The 19,333-nt window shown below is 48.0% G+C and overlaps 1 protein-coding gene across 1 annotated transcript in view; it reads right to left on the minus strand.

Annotated features, from left to right (window-relative positions):
- Trabd2b (TraB domain containing 2B) overlaps positions 1-9,394 on the minus strand; it is a 204,159-nt gene extending 194,765 nt beyond the window's left edge. The window contains exons 1-2 of the mRNA XM_048351265.1: positions 8,750-9,394; positions 5,412-5,972 (exon numbers count right to left, since the gene is read on the minus strand). Coding sequence (XP_048207222.1) covers positions 5,412-5,972; positions 8,750-8,851 — 663 coding nt within the window. The 5' untranslated portion in view covers positions 8,852-9,394. The remainder of the gene's footprint in view (positions 1-5,411; positions 5,973-8,749) is intronic.
- Positions 9,395-19,333: the final 9,939 nt, after the last annotated feature.

Below are 19,333 nucleotides of genomic sequence, written 5' to 3' on the forward strand. Positions count from 1 at the left end.
GCATGTTACTACCTTCTCCCTTCTACTATGTGAGGAAACAGAAAAGCCTATCTATGAGAAACAGGCCCTCATCAGCCACCAGATCTATTGGCACTTTGATCCTGAACCTTCCAGCCTCCAGAATTATAACATATGTGTGGTGTGTTAATTAACTATGGTAAGGTATTTTGCCACAGCATCACAGATGAGTCAAGACAATCTGATGATTTTGCCATCCTGTGTCCCTGCAGAAAGAAATGGCAGTATCAAAGCTCAAGAAAGGAGCTCCTTACCATGGCTTCTGCAATAATCCTCCTTCATCAATTCACTCATCAAGAATTCTGGATACTCATGCTGGAAACAGTGGCTCATCCCTGCAATCCTAAATATTCTGGAAAATGAGAACTGACAACTGTGGTTCACAGCCAGCCCAGGCAGTCTATGAGACTCTTTTCTCCAACTGATCCCCCAGAAGCTGAAAGTGGAGCTGTGGCTCAAGTGGTAGAATGCCAGCCTTGAGCTTAAAAGCTAAGGGACAGTGCTGAGGCTCTGAATTCAAACCTCAATACTGATGTGCACTGGCATGCGGGTACAAGTGCACGCATGTGCGCGCACACACACATACACACGGAGCTGGATGATAGGAGATAATTAAGGATGGTTATCATGGTTGCCCATTGTTGCTTATTAAGTCATCCATTCTGCAAGTATTTATGGTGTATTTACTAATGCCTACTGTTTCCCCAGAGTATAGATGGAGGAGTTCTGATTCTAAAACCCATTCAATTCTAGAATCCATTCGATTCAACTGTGCAGACTTAACCATCTTCACAAGTCCCATGGAAAGTTGAGGATAGATTCCAGGGAGGCAGTTGGTGCCCAAAAATGTCTTCAGAAACTCCTATTTTAGAATTACCTTCAGATCCAATTTATGAGCCAGGCAGAAAAACAGTTTCAGCACTTTTAAATTATCTATTGTACTTTTTTTAGTAAAACAAAGAAAAAAGAAGATTCCCACCCGCCATGTACACACTAATTCACTAGTCCACATGCCCACACAAACAAATTCACCATCTAGTGCCATCTGACTCTTTAGATACCAGAACTAATCCATCTTTCAGATACCTGAAAAGCATGGCCTTTGCAGTGGAAAGACCTGAGTCTGAACCCTGAGTCCACTTGACCTGTCTATGTGATCAAAGCTCAATGATCCAATGTTTTCAATTTGTTGTTTACAAATAGGTATGACAATGAACTGTGTAGCACCACCAGGAGGATAAGAAAAGGTACTTGTGAGAGCCAAGGCCACGTGTTGCACAGAGACAAACCTCAGCACCTGAGTTTGTGGTTTCTTTGTTTTGTCTTGTTTTTTGTCAGTCCTGGGGCTTGAACTCAGGGCCTGAGCACTGTCCCTGGCTTCTTTTTGCTCAAAGCTAGCACTCTACCACTTGAGCCACAGCGCCACTTCTGGCCTTTTTGTATATATGTGGTGCTGAGGAATCGAACCCAGGGCTTCATATCTATGAGGCAAGCACTCTTGCCAGTAGGCCATATTCCCAGCCCCCTGAGTTTGTGGTTTCTATCTCCCTTTGTAAGAGACATGTAAATGTAATAAATATCGTGGACACTTTTGGCAAACATGTCCCAGAGTTCAGCTCTACACACACTGATGAGTGCCAGCGTATGTTGATTACAACAGAGTGTAGAGGGTATTTGTTCTCCTGCTTTCCCCAGAAGGACCATATTAGCATAGACTCTAATGTACAGAGTGGGTGGGGAGGACAGAGGCTCTCCAGATGGAGTAGCAGAAGCTAGTACCAGTTTCGGGAAATAGTCGGCAAAGTTGATGGGGAACTACAGATCCCAAGAATATCCTAAGGTCAGTTGTCCTAAGGGTCAGGTCTCTAGGCCCCCAAGAGGAAGGGTGTGCCAACATGTCTTAGTTGAACAAGTCTTCACTTTGTTGAGCCAAGGTTGGGCAGTACATATGGAGGCTGGAAGGAAGACATGGATGATTCCTAAGCAGCCCTTCTCTTCCCTTTCCCTGATTACACTCTGCCAATCACAACTGGGAAGTCATTTATTTTCTCTACAACCTTCTACACATAGTACTTCTCATGTCCTCACAAAACCAGCTTGACTTTGAAAGGCTGGTTAACTATTGCTCCACCCATCCAACAACCGGAAACATTAAATCTTGCCTAAGATTATATAGAAGTTTCTACCTCTTATCCACCAGACTGAGCTAGTGATAACACATCAGGAAAACCTTTATAAAGCCTGCCTTCATATCATTATTCAGGATCCAGAGTCAAAGGAAATGATTTCTCTCCAAGTACAAATTCCCCAAGAAATAAAAGTTTTAGTCCTCAAGTCCTAAAAGCAGAAGCAAGAACTACAGGATAAATTACAGGAGGGTACCAAGTATCTGGCCAGGAAGAAGACTAAGAAACAGCATGGAATAGCAGGTAGAGCACATCCTTCATGTAAGAGTCTGGCTCTTGTTAGCCATATGACCTTGGGCGAGTCATCTGATGTCTCTGGTGCCCACCGTAGAAAGCCATAGTAAAGCTGTCCAGGGAGTTCAACGGAATGAAACGGCATGCGGAGCTTCCTGCGGGGTGCCTGGCACGTGGAATTGATTAGAATCAGCCTATGGAATGTCGGGGCTGGAAGGGGCTTGAAAGATGACCTAATCCTGGTGTCTCATTTCATAGGCAAAGAAAACAAGGCTCAAGGAGAGGAACTGACTTGCCCAAGGTCACATGGCAAAACTCATGGTGTTATCGGATCTAGTGCCTTCGGTTTATAATTTGAAATCAAAGGTCAAAAACCTATCAATCGACCTCATCCCCCAAGCTGCGCTTGCTGATCAGGCACCAACCTTGCAAGCTTTTCTTTGGTCCCTCTAGCCCCTGACATCCCCAAACTTAATCTCTCTTTATCCACTGAACAAGCAAACACACGGTATTTCTATCCAGAAAAAAAAATACATTAAAAAAATTCATGAAATGAAAATCTCAGACTTTCCCAGGGTGGCACCCTTAAAAGTCTTTTTCTCACCTTCCTCTCACTGCTCCCCCCTCCCCAACTCAAATATTTTGCAATAACAGTAATGCTTTGAGGAAAGAAAATAAAACTGATGCACTTAACAGATATTTCGGTGCAATAATGCATCACAGATGTTCCTATCAAACTGTGCATGCGTGCATGCGATTCATTGAGAAGTTGTTGCATTTCTGACTTGGGGAAGAGGATTCTAGAATCCCACCTTTCCCAGTTAGTTCAAGGTTGCCCAGGAGGGCAGAGGAGAGGTTTCGTCGCCTCCCTCCAAAATGATAGCAGGACAAATTGGTGCAGTCAGATGCTTGAGCAGGTGGTGAAGGGTGTTTAGATTAGGAACTAAGAGAAGTTCCTGTTTGCTTTTGCTTAGGATTTGCTTTCCCGGCGCTAAGGAGAAATTGGACCCATGAACAATTCGATGAGTGAATGGGCCTGGGCTGGTGGTAGGGTGGGTGTGTTTTTGCAACAACAGAAATTGGAGTCTGTTTGATCTTCAAATATAGGCTTTGGAGAGACTGTCAGTGGGCTTCTTGCCGGCCGACGAATGGCTTCTCAGGAACTTTTCCTAAAACATAAGCTCACATACTTTGCAGCAAATGTTCTCAACCTACCAGAGCCGTCATTTGGTTGAACAGCAGCATTTCCAGACCCCTCCGAAGAAAGATAGTTTTGTTGTTTTAAGAGAGACAGATTAAAGCCAGGGGCTGTTTAACTAGAGAGCTGGAGCACTCCCTTTCAGCCCTTGTTGGGTTCCTCTGTGGTTGGTACAAAGAGGGGTGTTGAGGGTGATGGTGGATCCCCCACCTCCCTCACCTAAAGAAGAGATTGAGGCCAGACGTGAGGTCTCTGAGCACAGAGGCCTCCCACAAAAAAACGGACCCCCAAATGAGATGGGCGGGTGAGGGCTGGGGGTGGAGTGGGGTGGGGGAAGAGCTTGACACAGATATTAGCTCGTGAGGCTGGCAAGGGAAAAGTGACTTCAGAGAGAGCAAGCCGCTAGGTTCAGAGAATTCAACACTGGGGTAGAGAATACACAGGATTTTCCCCCATGGTGAAGGAGTCAGGCGTAGTCAGTATCCTGCGGGGCGTGACTAACTGCACCAATATTCCTGCCACTGGGGCCCTCTGGGTAAGGACTCCACAATTATGGGAGAGCCAGCAGGAGAACCAACAAACCCGCCTTTCATTTGGCCGGCAAATCAATCTGGCTTCTTACCTCCCTGGGGACAATATTGCATTTCCCCTGGAAAAACAAAGGCCAGAGATCTTGGAAGAGGAGTGTGTATGTGTGTATGTGTGTGTGTGTGTGGGGGGGGGGAATCAGTTTCTGCCATGGTTTCCCTGGTGAAAAGCTTGCAGCATCTCAGGAGCAAGCTAGCAGGTTTGATTCCAGTGGTAAAGTTCAGGGCTGTCTCAGAGCCACCCCTCACCCAGGGCATCTACTGTCTTAGGGACCTCCTTGGAAGGAACCATCAACCTGGGATCCACAGCTCCGTTCTCAAGGCACAGATGTGCATTCGCTGTCCCCAGGGCCTCAGAGTTAAGTTTGGGACCAGTGAGTTACAGATGACCTCTGCCTGTGGAGACAGGCTTTTAATGACATTTTGCTGGATCGGGTCCCTGGCAGCCAGAGACTTTAAACCTCTTAAGTCTCTCCCTCCTCTCAGCCACTGCCACGCCCCCCACCCCCAGCACTTGAGGTTCAGAAATCAGAATTGCCAACTTGTAAGCAAACACATTTCTCTGAAATCATTAACCCCCAACATCTTTTTGCTGACTTTCTCCCAAGTCTTAGGGAGGCAGTCCCAGGGTTGCAAAGCTCAGGAAAGACTCGGGGAATTCTGCAGTACTTAACCAGCAATAGCAAACCAGTGCTAGTATGGGCCAGGACCACAACACCTGATGCTAGCCACTCAGCACAGTGCACCCCAGGCACCAAATCCTTGATCCTTGTCCACACAGACCCAGCAGCCTCCTGCTCAGGAGACGCCAGGCCTGCAGAAAGCCTGATACAAACTAGCAACTCCCCCCTCTTTTTTTTTTTTTTTTTTTTTTTTTTGTTCTGGATCACTCTGATGCTCCCAGGGAAATTCTTTCTGCTCAGGCAAGCACAGCAGGTGGAGAGTGGATATCCCCAACAGGGAACCACTGAAATGGAAGAAAACACACAAACTCTGGCACGCACCAGTTTCCTCGCATCCTACCACAGCGGCCCAGGGCTGTCCCGGAGCCAGAATGAAGCTCTCCTGGGGAAAGGATCTGACTCTGGCTGCCTGCTGGAGGACACATTAAATCAAACAAACAAACAAAGCAGAGCAGAGGACCAGGGTCGTGAGGCTGCTTCTCTGAGCTGGTGCACACATGCCTACCTGGGAGAAGTTGAGCCCGTTGAGCGGGTGGCATTGCTCCTCTACCTGCTCCACGGCCCCGGTACTCTTCTTCATCTTCTCAGCCTGCTGGGCCAAGTAGAGGTCCAGCACGGGCACGCCACGAGAGCGCACGTCCGTCTCTGTGAGTGAGTTCACCATGAGCATCACCCACACGGGCCTCTTGCGCTCCCAGTTGCCTGCAATGGCGTTGAATAGGTAGTCGGCGTACAGCCCCTTGCCGCGCTGTGCAGGTGTCATCCACGAGGGCATCATCAGCTTCACGTAGTCCAGGTGGCGCTTCAGGCGCCAGTAGAGTTCATGGGGCAGGACATCCTGCAGGTTCTCCCCGTGAGGCAGCAGCTGGCAGCTGGCCAGGGCCGAGATGGTATAGGGGTCAGTCAGGTCCAGCTCAAAGTAGACGCGGGCACTGGCCTGGAACGCTGCCTTGGAGTTGTCCGGGATGAAGTCCCACACTCGGGTGTAGGGGACGTGGATGGTGCCAAACAGATAGGCTGGAGGATGGCGCCGAATCGTCCACAGGAAGGAGTTGAGTTCCCGCTGCTGCAGGGGGAAAGGAGAGGAGAGGCCAAGCAGTGAGGCAGAGCCATGCCAGCTGGGTGGCAGGGGGAAGTGAGGACAGAAGGCAGAGAGACCCACTCCAGCTGTTCCAAACAGCAAGGGCTGTTGGGTGCTGGTAGCTCGCGGCACCTGGAATCCTAGCTACTCTGGGCTGAGATGTGAGGATCGAGGTTCAAAGTCCATCTGTGAGACTCTTATCTCCAATTAACCACAAAAAAGAGAGAAAGAAAGACAGAAAGAAAGAAAGAAGGAGAGAGAGAGAAAGAAAGAAAGAAAGAAAGAAAGAAAGAAAGAAAGAAAGAAAGAAAGAAAGAAAGAAAGAAAGAAAGAAATGGAAGTGGTGCTGTGGCTCAAAGTGGTATACCGCTATCCCTGAGCAAAGAGCTCAGGCACAGTGCCAGGGCCCTGAGATCAAGCCCCATGACTGATGAAAGGAAGGAAGGAAGGAAGGAAGGAAGAAAGGAAGGAAGGAAGGAAGGATTAAGGGCTATTGAAGCTGAAAGACATAATTCAAATCCTGGTGCTGTCCTCTTTTAGATGAAAATTCTTGAGCAATCATTTCATTTTCCACAGACTCAGTTTCCTCTTCAGTAAAATGGGGATAAAAATAGGGGTTGTTGGGAAAATTAAAAAGACACAAACTGCTGGGTACTGGTGGCTCATAGCTATAATCCTATCTACTCAGGAGGCTGAGATCTGAGGATCATGGTTCAAAACTACCCTAGGCAGAAAAGTTCAGGAAACTCTTATCTCCAATTAACCAGTAAAAAAAAAAAAAAGCTAGAAGTGGAGCAGTGGCTGGCTCAAGTGGTAGAATGCCAGCTTTGAGTGGAAAAATATAAGGGACAATGCCTAGGCCTTGAGTTCAAGCCCCAGTACTGGTGCCAAAAAATGATACTGTCTACGTATATGAAGCCCCCAGAGCAGTGCCAGGCACAGAGGAAGTGGGAAATGAAGAGAGGCTCTCATTATGACTTGCTTTCACGGGGGGAGCCAAGGACTGCCACACCACCTGAGAACATTCATGCTTGGCCAAGCCAAACCTTCACCCAGTGGTGTTTCATGTGGAGGGTGGGGCTGGGGGGGGACAGAGAGTCCTGCTCTGGCAAGAAGGGAGGAAGTCATATAACTTTTAAATACAACCATTAGAAGACACATGCCAAGAGCACTTTGAAAGCAGAACACCTATTAAAAATAGCACACAGATTTCAACAGCTACTTTTCCCGTTCATCAGGGTAGGTATGGGTTTTCTTCTTGGAGGGCAGGTCTTGGGGCTGTTAACTTATTTTGCTCTACTAGCTGAGACCGTAGAGGAGAAAGTGCTTTAAAACCTTGCAAAGCCAAGTCAGAGCTCAATTCTTGGTTTGGGAGGAGAGGGTTCCATAGAATTAATCCCAAGAAATGAACATATTTTGGGTGCTTTCCAGGTTCCTCCACCAAAAATGCATACCTGGTCTCCCTCCCCAATTCTGTCATTTCCTGTGACCTAACTCCTACTAGAGGTGTGTGTGTGTGTGTATGTGTGTGCACGTGTGTGTGCACACGTGCCTCCATGTACCTGGGTAGATGCACAGACATGCAACACCAGAACCATTTCTCCAGATCCACAATAGGACCATGAAAAGGGCCAGGAGCAGAAGACTAACATTTCTGTCAGGCAAGGGTCATTTTCTATGCCAAAAAGTCTATGGAGTGCCCCACTGACCATTTGCAAACTTTAATGTAACATTTTTCCTGCCCGATTCTTCCTTTAGTAACAAGCAAAACTTGTAAATCTTAGCAAATTGGGGATAAGTGCCCTGCTAGCTACCTCCAGACCTCCCTGTTTCTGCACAAGGCAAGCTACCTTGCTAGCTGTGTACCTTATCCAAAGTCAATTAATTCCCTGCCACAGGACAGCATAGGAAGACCCTACAAGACTCCCCTGGTCTCTAGGCCTCCAACTCGGGGTCACTGCAAAAGCTCTGGTTTACATACATTCATTCACCCTGAATGCTTCTGAGGGAAATCAAGGATTCCTGGTTTTGAGGTGAGAATTAAGAGAACAGCAATTCCTTGACCCTCCTCCCCCAAGGAAACATTAAGCCAGCATGTCCTAGCAGTTCCCTTTTCTCTCCTCTAGACTCTTTGCCTTTTCAGGGATCAGGAGAGCTTGGGATGGTAAGTCCTGGGGCCTGGGCTACAGAGGGAAAGAGAGAAGTGGGAACCTGTACATGAGCACAGTGTGCCTTATTTCAGAACCTGAAGGTGGGGAGGGGAGGGAGGCCTGGGAAGGGGCACGGTGTGACTAAAAGAGCTAAAGGGTTGACTGAAAGTCAGAGAAAGGTGCAAGAAATAGAGGAAGACAGGATAAAAGAAGAGGAAAGACAGGATAAAAGAAGAAATAGAGGAAGAAATAGAGGAAGACAGGATAAAAGAAGAGGAAAGAGGATAAAAGTCAGGAGGGAGCCTAAAAGGGGCAGGAAGGGGAACACCCAGGCAGGACCAGAAGACAAGAAGAGAGCCCAACAGCGTTAGCGAGTGGAGAAGGAGCCCCAGGGAGCGAGGAGCGGCCGAAGGAGCGCCAAATTCTGGGCTCTGGCTCCCGGCAAGGAGACATGAAGGCGGGGGTGCCCCAGCTGTGCCCGCAGGACGGAGGTGGAACGGGTTTGGGCTAAGGTGGGTGAGAAAAATGAGAACCCAAACCACTGCCCCCCGAGCCCCGGAGTGCCAGGGCGGGTGGACGGGCGGGAGAGTGGCGGGGCAGGCGCTCGCTCACCGATCCGGGCGGCCGGCACTGTCCTCCGTCCTGGGGCTGCGGGCGGGCGAGGGCGGTGGCGAGCAGGGCAGCGAGCAGCGGCCCCGCCAGGGCGGCGTGCATCCTGCAGGGGCCCGCGAGGCGCGGGGGGACCCTCCCGGGCGGCGTCCCCTCAGTAGGGCGGGGAGCCCCCAGCTGGGCACCGAGGGTCCTCTGGAGCGCGAGGCTCCAGCTGCGAGATGCTGGGAGCCCTGCTGGGGCGTGGCTGGCTGTCCCTTTCGGACCTGGGGGTCCCTCTGGGGCGGGGCTCCGTCTGTTGGAAGAGGGGGACCCTCGGGGCGGGGCGGGGCCCCTCTCCAGGGCGCGCAGCGCGGTTGGCCAAGCCCCGGGATTCTGCGAGCGCGCAGGGATCCCGGGGCGCGTGAGGGTGCCGGGGCGCGGCGCTGGGGTTCGGGCGGGGGGGCGGGGTACGCTGGGTTTCTGGATGGGAGGCAGTACCGAGCTCCCGGAGTTCGTAGGGGTCTTGGGTTATGCTGGGCACCCGGGGCGCACCGGGATCCCAGGGGTGCGCGGCGCTCCGGGAGGCGCGCGGTGGGACAAGTGCGGCGGAGGGCGCGGCGGGGCGGGGGGTCGGGTCTGGGGCGCCCTGCTGCCCTCCGAGCCCGGCTCAGAGGGGCGGCGGGCGGCCGCGCGGCCGCTGCCCGGGCTCCGCCATGCTGCTCCGCGGCCGGGAGGGAGGGAGAGAGGAGGGCGGGAGAGCGGCGCGGAGCCGGGCCGGGCGGGGGGCTGGGGCCGCCGGGGCGGGGGGGAGGGGAGGACCCGGAGCGGGGGGCGGGGGGCCGGGGGCCGGGGGCCGGGGCCGCGCGTCGCCGGGCCGGGCCGGGCCGCAGGGAGTCCGGGCGAGCTCCGCGCCCGGGCGCGCCGAGGCGGAGTCTGATGGGCATGGCAGGCGCTCGCTCGCTCGCTCCGCGCCGGGTTCCCTCGCTCGCTCCCTCACCCAGCGCGGAGGGAGGCGAAGCCCGCCGCAGCCACTTCCCAACTTTCCAAACTTCCCAGCGCAACTTTTTCCTCTCCTCCCCTGCCCGCGCCTCCTCCTCCCTCCTCCCTCCCCGATCCCCTCGCCAGCTCCCCGCCGGGTGGTGGTTGCGGAGCGCCGCCGCCAGAGGGCGCCGAGGCCGAGGCTCTGCTCCTGTGTGCCTCCCTGCGGGCTCAGGGGTGCGTGCCAGCCTGGCGGCAGGGACACACTTTGGGGACGTGGACCGAGCTCGCCCAGTGCACCCGCAGGTCTTGGCGCCGGTGAACAACTTAGAGGAGCAGGGCTCAGGCCGGGCGCCTTCAGACTCGCTGGGAATGCAGCTATCTCAGACAATCCAGGGAGGGTAGTATTTACAACTCTGCCCAACACTGGCATGTGCTCCGTGGGTGCACTGCGAACATTCCCTGAATTAAAATAGAACATTTTCCAAAGAACAGAAAATAATCGTTCTCAACAGTCTCTGGAACGTTGCCTTTAGTCAGTTCCCCTCTACCCGCCCCCCTCCGCCTTCCCGGGTCTCTTCCCCTGAATCCAGGAAGGGTAAGGATTCAAACTGTGTCTTAGAGCAAAGGAATTGGAAAAGTCCTTAAAATCAATCCCCCACCCCGTTCCCAGGGGGGCAGAGAAGGCCAGGGGGCAAGATGTGATCTTTTAGGATCATCTTGAGCAAATGGAGAGAATGAGTCATAGCCTACCTGCTTAGTTCTGTTAAACAAGAGTTTAGCATCACAGATGAAAGGGTGAAGTCGATGGTACTGTTAGGAGTCAACAGTCCAAAGAGGGAAATAGACAAGGACAGATATGGAGGGGGGAAGCCATTAAAATACTGGTGCTGATGCCAGAAGACAGGTGGAAGCATAGAAAGGGTTCTTCCCAGGGAACTTAGAGAAGACAGTATATGAGGTCTTCTAGGTAGAGGAGGCAAAGTGTCCAGGTGTAGAAGTTTGAGAGAACAGGTGTCTGCAGGGGACTGCCAGCAGGTAAGCAGGGCAATAGAAGCTGAAGCCTTGTGTTCCAGTCAGGCCATGTGAAGTGGCTGTGGCATTAGAAGTCCAGGTGGCTGGAGGGGTCATGGATGGAAGGGGCAAGCTGGAGGGAGGGAGGCCAAGTTGGGAGACTGCAGTGAGTTTGGATTCAGGGTCTGGGCTGAGGTCTCCTGACAGCCAGTTCAGTGCTGCTTCTGAGCCCTAGCTTGAAGAGCTGGAGAAAGGCTCTGAGAAGGTTGTGGAGGAATTGCAGCTTGCCTGCTGAGGCAGAAAGGCTTCCCACAGCACTGGATCCAGGCCACTGAGAGGAACATCAGGGACTAGCAGATTGAGCCCCACAAGCCACAGGAAATGGCCCCTTTTAGAGGTCAAAAATGAACGAACATTGGCAGTTTCCTATGGTTCAACTTAGTAGATGTCCAGAGCAACCCCTGCCTCTAGCTTCTTAGTCACACACATACCTGGTGACAGATGCTAAGCGAGCCTGAGTGCCTGGACAGTATGGTACCAGGGCGCAATGTAACTCCCTGCTTCCCACACACAGAGTTCTGAGAACTGGAGCTGTGACAACAAAAGTGACAGAAGATAAGTCCTTGGAACTCTCTCCTCCCAGCCTCTGAGCTGGGAGAACTCCCTTCAGAGCACCAGATCCTCTGGGTAAAGACAAAGTGAGTTTTGTTTGGAAGTGAGGACTTGAATCCATTGAGAAGGAGGGACATGGTCTTCACTGGAGATTTGGAAGACCCAAGGCAAACAAGGGCCATCAAAAATCTCCATCAAGTTAAAAGTCATACTGCAAAGGAGTAAGTACCCCATTGGTGCCTCTCTTGCCAGCCAGCTTCTTCTCCTCTCCACCATCCTTCTAAGAGTCAATGTGGGCAATGAGGTCTGATGCTTTCAGCGAGATGCAAGAATAAGTAGGTTTTTCAGCCCAAGAGAATTTAACCCGATATCTGCCCCAACACTGGTGCATCAGTGTTGGAAGCCACGTTGTTTTACAATAGCCAGAAGGTGGAAACAACCTAAATGACCATCAACCAATGGATGGGTAAACCTCAGGTGATATGTCACATCATGTAAATCCTAAAGTTTTACAACTTTTAATGAAGAACATTAATAGGATAGAATGTTATTCATCTACCAAAAACCATGCTACACATGGCTCAGTTTTATTTTTGTTTGTTTGTTTGTTCAGCTGTGGGGCTTGAATTGAGGGCCTAAGTGCTGTCCCCCAGCAACTTTGCATTCAAGGCCACTGCTTTACCACTTGAGCCACAGTGACACTTCTAGTTTTTGAGAGGTTTATTGGAGATAAGAGTCTCAGAGAGACTTTTCTACCCAGGATGACTTTGAACCTCAATCCTCAGACCTCAGCTAGGATTACAGATGTGAGCCACTGGCGTCTGGCTCATGGCTCAATTTTTAAACATTTAACACAGATATAATCATAAGAGGATGATGTCATATGGCTCCATTTATATGAAATTTAAGGAAAAGGGAAATCTATAGAAGCAGAAAGTGGGTTAATGATTGTCAAGAATTAGGCAGAATGGGGAGGGGGGACAGATTAAAGGATTCTTAGTGCACTTTTTGTTTGAGTAGTAATATACACTAGTGATGATTACACAACTCTGAGCAAACTAAAATAAAATAGCCACTTTATATAGGTGAATTTTATGAGAATTATATTTCCATAAACTATGACCCAAACAAACCCCCACCAAATTATGACTTTTCAAAAAAAGTGGTGGAGCACTTGCCTATGAAGCATAAAGCCCTGACTTCAAACAGCACCATCAAAAAAAAAAAGGTAAAATAAAATACCCCGAGAGTCTAAGCCTGAATGTTTTCATATTACTTTTTTCTTCCCTGGATAATGGTGAGTCCTTAGTTCTAGAGACTGGGCATCGTGGGGAGATCTGTGTCTCATCTGAACCTGAGGTGCCTCACCATTGGGAGAAATGAGTTCATGGAATAAATAACCTGTAAAGGCCTCTGAATCCAAAGCTAAACCTCCAAGCTTTATGGGCACAGACTGCCCCGAGCCTTTTGGTAATATGGGAAAGGACTCAGGGCTCAAGAGGGGGCAGTGGACTCAGACTTCTCAGCCTACTCTGCCTCAGGCCATATCCGGCCCACTTTCCTTTTATTGCATTTTAATTAAGTTGTTCAATCAGATTGGTACCAGGAATCTGTAGGCTGTAACAGCTAGGGCAGGAGCAGAAGCTTTGTAGCGGAACTAAACCAACACAGCCTCTTGAGCTGATCCAGAAGCCCTGGCTCCATTGAAGGGCATCACGGGCAGGGAGTGAGATGAGGGACTTTATAGTGACCCAAAGAAGCCTTGTCCTGAGCCTGAAGAAGAGGGGTTGCCTCCTTACAGAACCATTGCCAGGGATACTGGGCCACACTGGTGTTTTCAAATGTCACAGTCCCACTTCCAGACTCTACTCCCATTCCATGCACCACCAACCCCCTTTTCCTTTAGGATATCTTTTCTATCCCGATCCTTGATTAGAGGTTAATCCTGGATGATTAGAGAATGTAATTATCTTGAAGGTAGGGGAGAGAAGTTGACTCTAGAACCAGATAGAGGTGGGCAGTGTTTAAGACAGTCTAGGGTAAGGGTGAGCCCTAGAGGGGGAAACAAAACCTGAAGATGTTGATGAAGATGGGTATGGGGAAGTAGGCATGGGGTCACAGAAATACATGAAGGGACCACAGTTACTGTATAAAATAACATTCATGATAAATCAAGATCTTCCACTGTGGCCTAGCTTCATATGCAGAGATCAGCCCTGCTGGACTCTGTCCTTGGGGAGTTTGCAGTCCAGGAGAGAAGATGGATATTCCAACAATGGGGGGACTTAGGTAGAAAGGAGTAACCAAGCCAGCCTGAGGAGAGAGGACACCAGCAGACGTCTTTGCCAGGAAGGTGATGTTGAAGTTGATCTTTAAGAATGAGCAGAAGGGGCTGGGGATATAGCCTAGTGGCAAGAGTGCCTGCCTTGGATACACGAGGCCCTAGGTTCGATTCCCCAGCACCACATATACAGAAAACGGCCAGAAGCGGCGCTGTGGCTCAAGTGGCAGGGTGCTAGCCTTGAGCGGGAAGAAGCCAGGGACAGTGCTCAGGCCCTGAGTCCAAAGCCCAGGACTGGCAAAAAAAAAAAAAAAAAAAAAAAAAAAAAAAAGAATGAGCAGAAGGGGGCTGGGAATATGGCCTAGTGGCAAGAGTGCTTGCATCCTATACATGAAGCCCTGGATTCGATTCCCCAGCACCCCATATATAGAAAACGGCCAGGAGTGGCGCTGTGGCTCAAGTGGCAGAGTGCTTAGCCTTGAGCAAAAAGAAGCTAGGGATAGTGCTCAGGCCCTGAGACTAAGGCCCAGGACTGGCAAAAAAAAAAAAAAAAAAAAAAAAATGATCAAAAGGCAGGAGTAGCAGTACACATAGAATCCCAACATTTTAAGACGCTGAGATAAGGAGGATCAAGAGTTTGAGACCAGCTGGGCTTCATAGGGAGATCTTGTCTCAACAAACAATGGCAAGAAAGAGTAAGAGTTGGAGGAGCAGCAGTTGGATAGGAGGATGGAGGAAGGAAGGTCATCTCAGGCAGTGGGAACGGCATGTACACAGGCATGACGGTATGTTTGGCACATTAGAGGAATTATAAACAGTGATGGAAGGGAGATGATCAGGAAGGACTAGTCAAGATCTTGGAAAACTATGTAGAAAAGGTCATCTTTGTCTGCTGTGCATAAACTATGGGTGCTGGCTGAGGATAGCCCACATGTGACGGTACAGATGGGAGGTGTACTGCACACAGCCAAATCTGCAGCCCTGAGGGTGATAACAGCAGGGATACCTACGACTCTTCTAACTCATATTTATTGAGTCCTTATCTGTTCTACAACTACAGTATAATAGAGTTACTTGTGACTTTTGAACAACTCAAAAATAAGTAGATGATGAGTGAAAACACAGAAGCCAACACAAAGGACTTGAGAGCGTGGCTATCTCTTTGAGATGCTGATTTCATATCTTTGAGGAAGGCACTCAGAAGTGAGATTTTCTGGATTAGAAGTTTTGAAGAACTCCCATACCATAATGCTTGTATGAACTTAACTTCCCTCCCACAAAGTAGTGCAAGGATTAGCCAAAAGTATAAACTTTTACTAGGTGTTGGTAGCTCACACGTGTAATCCTAGCTACTCAGGAGATCTAAAGAAGTGTACTTTGAAACCAACCTGGGGAAAAAGTCAGTGGAGACCCTCACTTCCAAACTAATCAGCAAATAAAAGCAAAGAAAAAAGGAAAAAATTGAGCTAATGGCATGGCTCAAGTGGTAGAGTGCCAATTAATGAACAAATGAGAGGCCCTGAGTTCAAACCCTGATACTGGAGGGGGGAGCAAACAAAACATTCATTTATAAAGTAAACATCCGATATATAGCAGTAGTAGTGGTGCATGTACTAATTAACTGTAACAGTCTTTATACAGAATGTAATAATACTATTAAGTCAGCATGTTGTATACCTTGAACATATACATTCGATGTCAATGAAATATTTTGATAAAACAGATTTTATTATAAAGAAAAAATGGCAAAAAAAATGCAGAGTCAAGTGATAATGATGCAGTGTCATGAAACCCTAAGCACAGCAAGAGCTGAAGGAAGGATCAAGACTTTTTCCTGGAGAGTGTAGGATTTGAACTTGTCTGTCAAGGAATAAAGCCTTTGAATAGTGTAGAAGGAAAGAGTCTGGCTTGCATTCCAGGAGATGAGGCTTAGCCTAAGGCTAAGGAGGGGACAGGTAAAGGCCAGAGGATTGGAAGTAAAGGAGGTAGCTTTGAGAAAGAGGTCTGGGGTTGGGGGGGAGGGGGTGGCAGCTAGTTGGAATATGGTGGCAAAGTTTGGCAAGTGAAGGAAAAAAAGGAGTTGAAGTGATTGAAAATCCATTCTCTGTCCTGTGTCCAGCCCCTTATCTAAGTAGCTCAATTAACATTGGGGAATAGATGTGTTTGCCCTTCTTTTAAAGATGAAGAAATGTCTCCAAATGGGAGAGGTGACATAGGGAAGCTGTGAAGCTGAGAGTTAGGAGACCTGACTCTTTAGGTCTTTCCACCAAAGTCCTTACTGCCTTTGAGACAGGAATGGGAAGGGTACACACACAGGTAGCAGAGGCCAGACTGGATAAGGCTTGTGGACAACTGCTCCCCCTCCCTATGCACACCATACATCCCTACAAGCACACAGATACTCCCACACACCCCTGCAGGCACACACTCACACACACACACCCAGACACTTGTACACTCATGGGGGCACACACATAGCACAAAGCCATTCTGGGCTGGAGCTCCCAAGCTAATTAGTACAGTGTAGTAACCATCATTGAAGATTTGTCTTTCACTTTAGCCCAAGCTGTGTAAGACTTCATTCCTCTATTTAAGATTCAATTGAAGTATGGAAAGAGGAAAAAAAAAAAAAAAAGAAATGTGAGGCTTGAAACAAAATACCCCATCGAGCTGACCGCTAAATGGCACGTAGACCCCAAGTATACACACAGCTGCTTCATGTAATGGAGGCTGTGGACCATGTTCCTGGATATAAAATAACAAACCACATATAAAGTTTTACGTTGCTGTATAATTAGCACGGATCTGCGAGCGTGTGAGGTGGCCAGGCTGAGGGCAGGAGAACTTGGGCCACAAATTCAGTGAGCTCTGGGGAAAGAGTAATGGCCCCAGATGAGAAGACAGGGCTGAACCCCTGCATCATCCCTTTATGACCTTTGGCCTTGGGCTCTTTATTTAAACTTGGTTAGTTTCCAATTTTGCTTCTGTTCAAGAGGCAGTGTTCTTGCCTTCTTTCCTACCCATCTAGGGAGTAGCAATCAGGACACAGCTCAGCATTTTTACAGCACACAGGGCTCCCCTTCTATGACTAGGAATTACCCTGCCTCAAATGCCCAGTCCTGCTGAGATTAAGAAATTCTTCCTCGAAGAACTGCTATAATCATTATTAACGTTCACTGGCATTTCATGTGTGTCAGGCACTATGCGATCACTGTGCTATAATGTGTCAACTCTTACTTGTTCATAATAAGGCTATAAGGGTCCACTACCATTAGCCTCACTACTGATGGGGAAACTGAGGCACAGGAACCAAAGTCAGTCTAGGTTACACATCTTCTAAGGGATGAATCTGGGGTCTGAACCTCTGTGTGAGGCTGAGAATCTCTCACAACACTCTGACCAGTGGTATACCCAGAGCCTTCATCCGGGCTCCAGACTGTACTCTCCTCACAGAATAAATGCCTAAATCCACCTTACCATTTTCCTTCATTCACAAGGGTGCTATGGGGGAGGAGCAAAACAGGCATAAACATCCTCATGGTGGAGAAGAACATTTGAAGCCACAGGCAGGCTCAGCAGCACCCACATGGTCTTCAGCCAGGTGCTGCCTTTGAGACAGTGTCAGGAAAGGGCATCTCTGGGCCTTGTGTGGGGATTAGTGATAAGAGGAAATCCATGGGTCAGGAGAGTCAGAACAGAAGGAAAGGCTCAAAAGTTGGGGTTCACTGGAGTAAAAGTTCCAAGGGGCAGTCAAGGTCGGAGAAATCACTGTGTAAATGGGTTCGGTAGAGCCTGAGTGGTTCAACAAAAGCTAGTAATGCCCCATGGTCTCTATAGGTTGTCCTCTCTCTAACATCCTTGCAAGGCCATTGGGTCTTCCCACACAGAACTGTACATTCCCATGGTAATCAAAAGTTCATCACTGTGAAATCCTCCTGTGTACAAAAGGCTTCACAACTCCCTAGCTTCGTACCTCCACAACCAATGACTAATTGGCTTATTTAGAAATATTAGTTAATTTCAAATTGTGGGGTGTTTATTTCCCAGATACTTATCTGTTACTAATGTCTAATTCAATTTACTTGTGGTCATAGAACATGCATTGTATGATTCAATCCTTTTTTGTTCGTTTGTTTTTACCAGAGAGTACACTCTTATAATCAATTCATCTTTCTTCTGGCTTAGGCAGAATACTCTCTGGTAGTGTCCCATACTTGAACTCTCTACTCTCTGAGTGACAATCTTTTAGGATGTCCAGTCCCACAAATAACACTACAATGAGAATTCTTGTGCACATTTTTCTACAATCCTAGATTAGCACTTTTGGAAAATACATACCCAACTGAGTCATAGAGTACTAATGCATTCAATTTGACTTAAACTGAAGAGGAATATTCTTCCAGATGGATGGAAGCATGGTTCCATATTCTTATCAGCCATACCCATATCCTTGTACCCCTACAAATGGTGTCATTATCCAGTTCTCTAATTTTTGTTTGTGTGAATTACACAGATAATATCTTCCCAGGGGCTTATGTTCTTGCTGATCTTTTTCTCTTGCTGCGGGTGCTTTGGTAGTTGAGCCACACCTTCAGTTATTTTGCCAGTTATTTACAGATAAGAGATTTGTCTTCCTAGGCTAGTTGTAACCATGATCCCCAGATCTCAGTTACCTGAGTAGCTAGGATTGTAGATATGAGCCATCTGTGCCAGGCTCCTAAAGTGGTATCTTATTGTAGTTCAATTTGTATTTCTGTTATTAATGATTATTTTGGGCATTTTCTCCAATAACTTTCTCTCTTCTTATAAAAAATGGCCTTTGCATTTGTATCACCTGCCTGCTTTTCTCATGTGCATGCCCCTTGAGTTGCTGATTCTCAGCTGTTACTTGTATCCAAAGAAATAAGAAATGAAATTAGTCCCTATCAGTTTTAGACATTGTGACTATCTTCTATCATATATATATATGATATGTATATATATATCATATATATATATATACATTTCCTCCACAGTACCTTTTACTGGATACAAGTCCTCTACATAATGAAATAAAGTTTATATTTTTATCTATTGTATGTGCTTTTAATATCGTGTGTAATAAATTTCTCCACACCCGAGTCATGAAGATATTCTTCTATGCATCCTAACAGCTTTCTAATTTTCTATTCTTCTAGTAATTTTATTAGTCCTCCACTAGCTATATTTTCTTCTTTTATGTCTGTGCTTTTAATCCATATAATTCCAATAAGTTCACATTTGTATATGATTGTAAGTAGAAATCAAGTTTAACCTTCCATACATAAGCAGCTGGATTTCTTCAACAATACACTTCACAATCTGTTGCTATTATATTGATTTGTCACACTACTTCTACTGTATGTGAAGTTCTTTTATGCATGTATGTATGAGAGCCCTAGAAAGAGTCAAAATGCAAGCCAAATGGATTAGCTTAAGGAAGTTCAATTATGGACTACCAGATCAAGGTCACTAATAAAGGAAGGTGGGCATGGTGGGTACCAATAGTGAGAAAACTCTCATCCTTGGTCCTCTAGCCTGTACTCACCAGGCATAGAATGGGTAAGTAGAGGAAGTGGCTGTCAAAAGCCAGACAGAGTGATAGCTGGTTTTCAGTTCTTTAAAGTAGGAAGTGGATTCTAGAGATGGAACACCAAGACGGTGGGAGTGGAGGAGTCTCCAGGAGACCAGAAAACAGCATT

The sequence above is a fragment of the Perognathus longimembris genome, chromosome 7, assembly GCF_023159225.1.
Source record: "Perognathus longimembris pacificus isolate PPM17 chromosome 7, ASM2315922v1, whole genome shotgun sequence".
Lineage (NCBI taxonomy): Eukaryota > Metazoa > Chordata > Mammalia > Rodentia > Heteromyidae > Perognathus > Perognathus longimembris.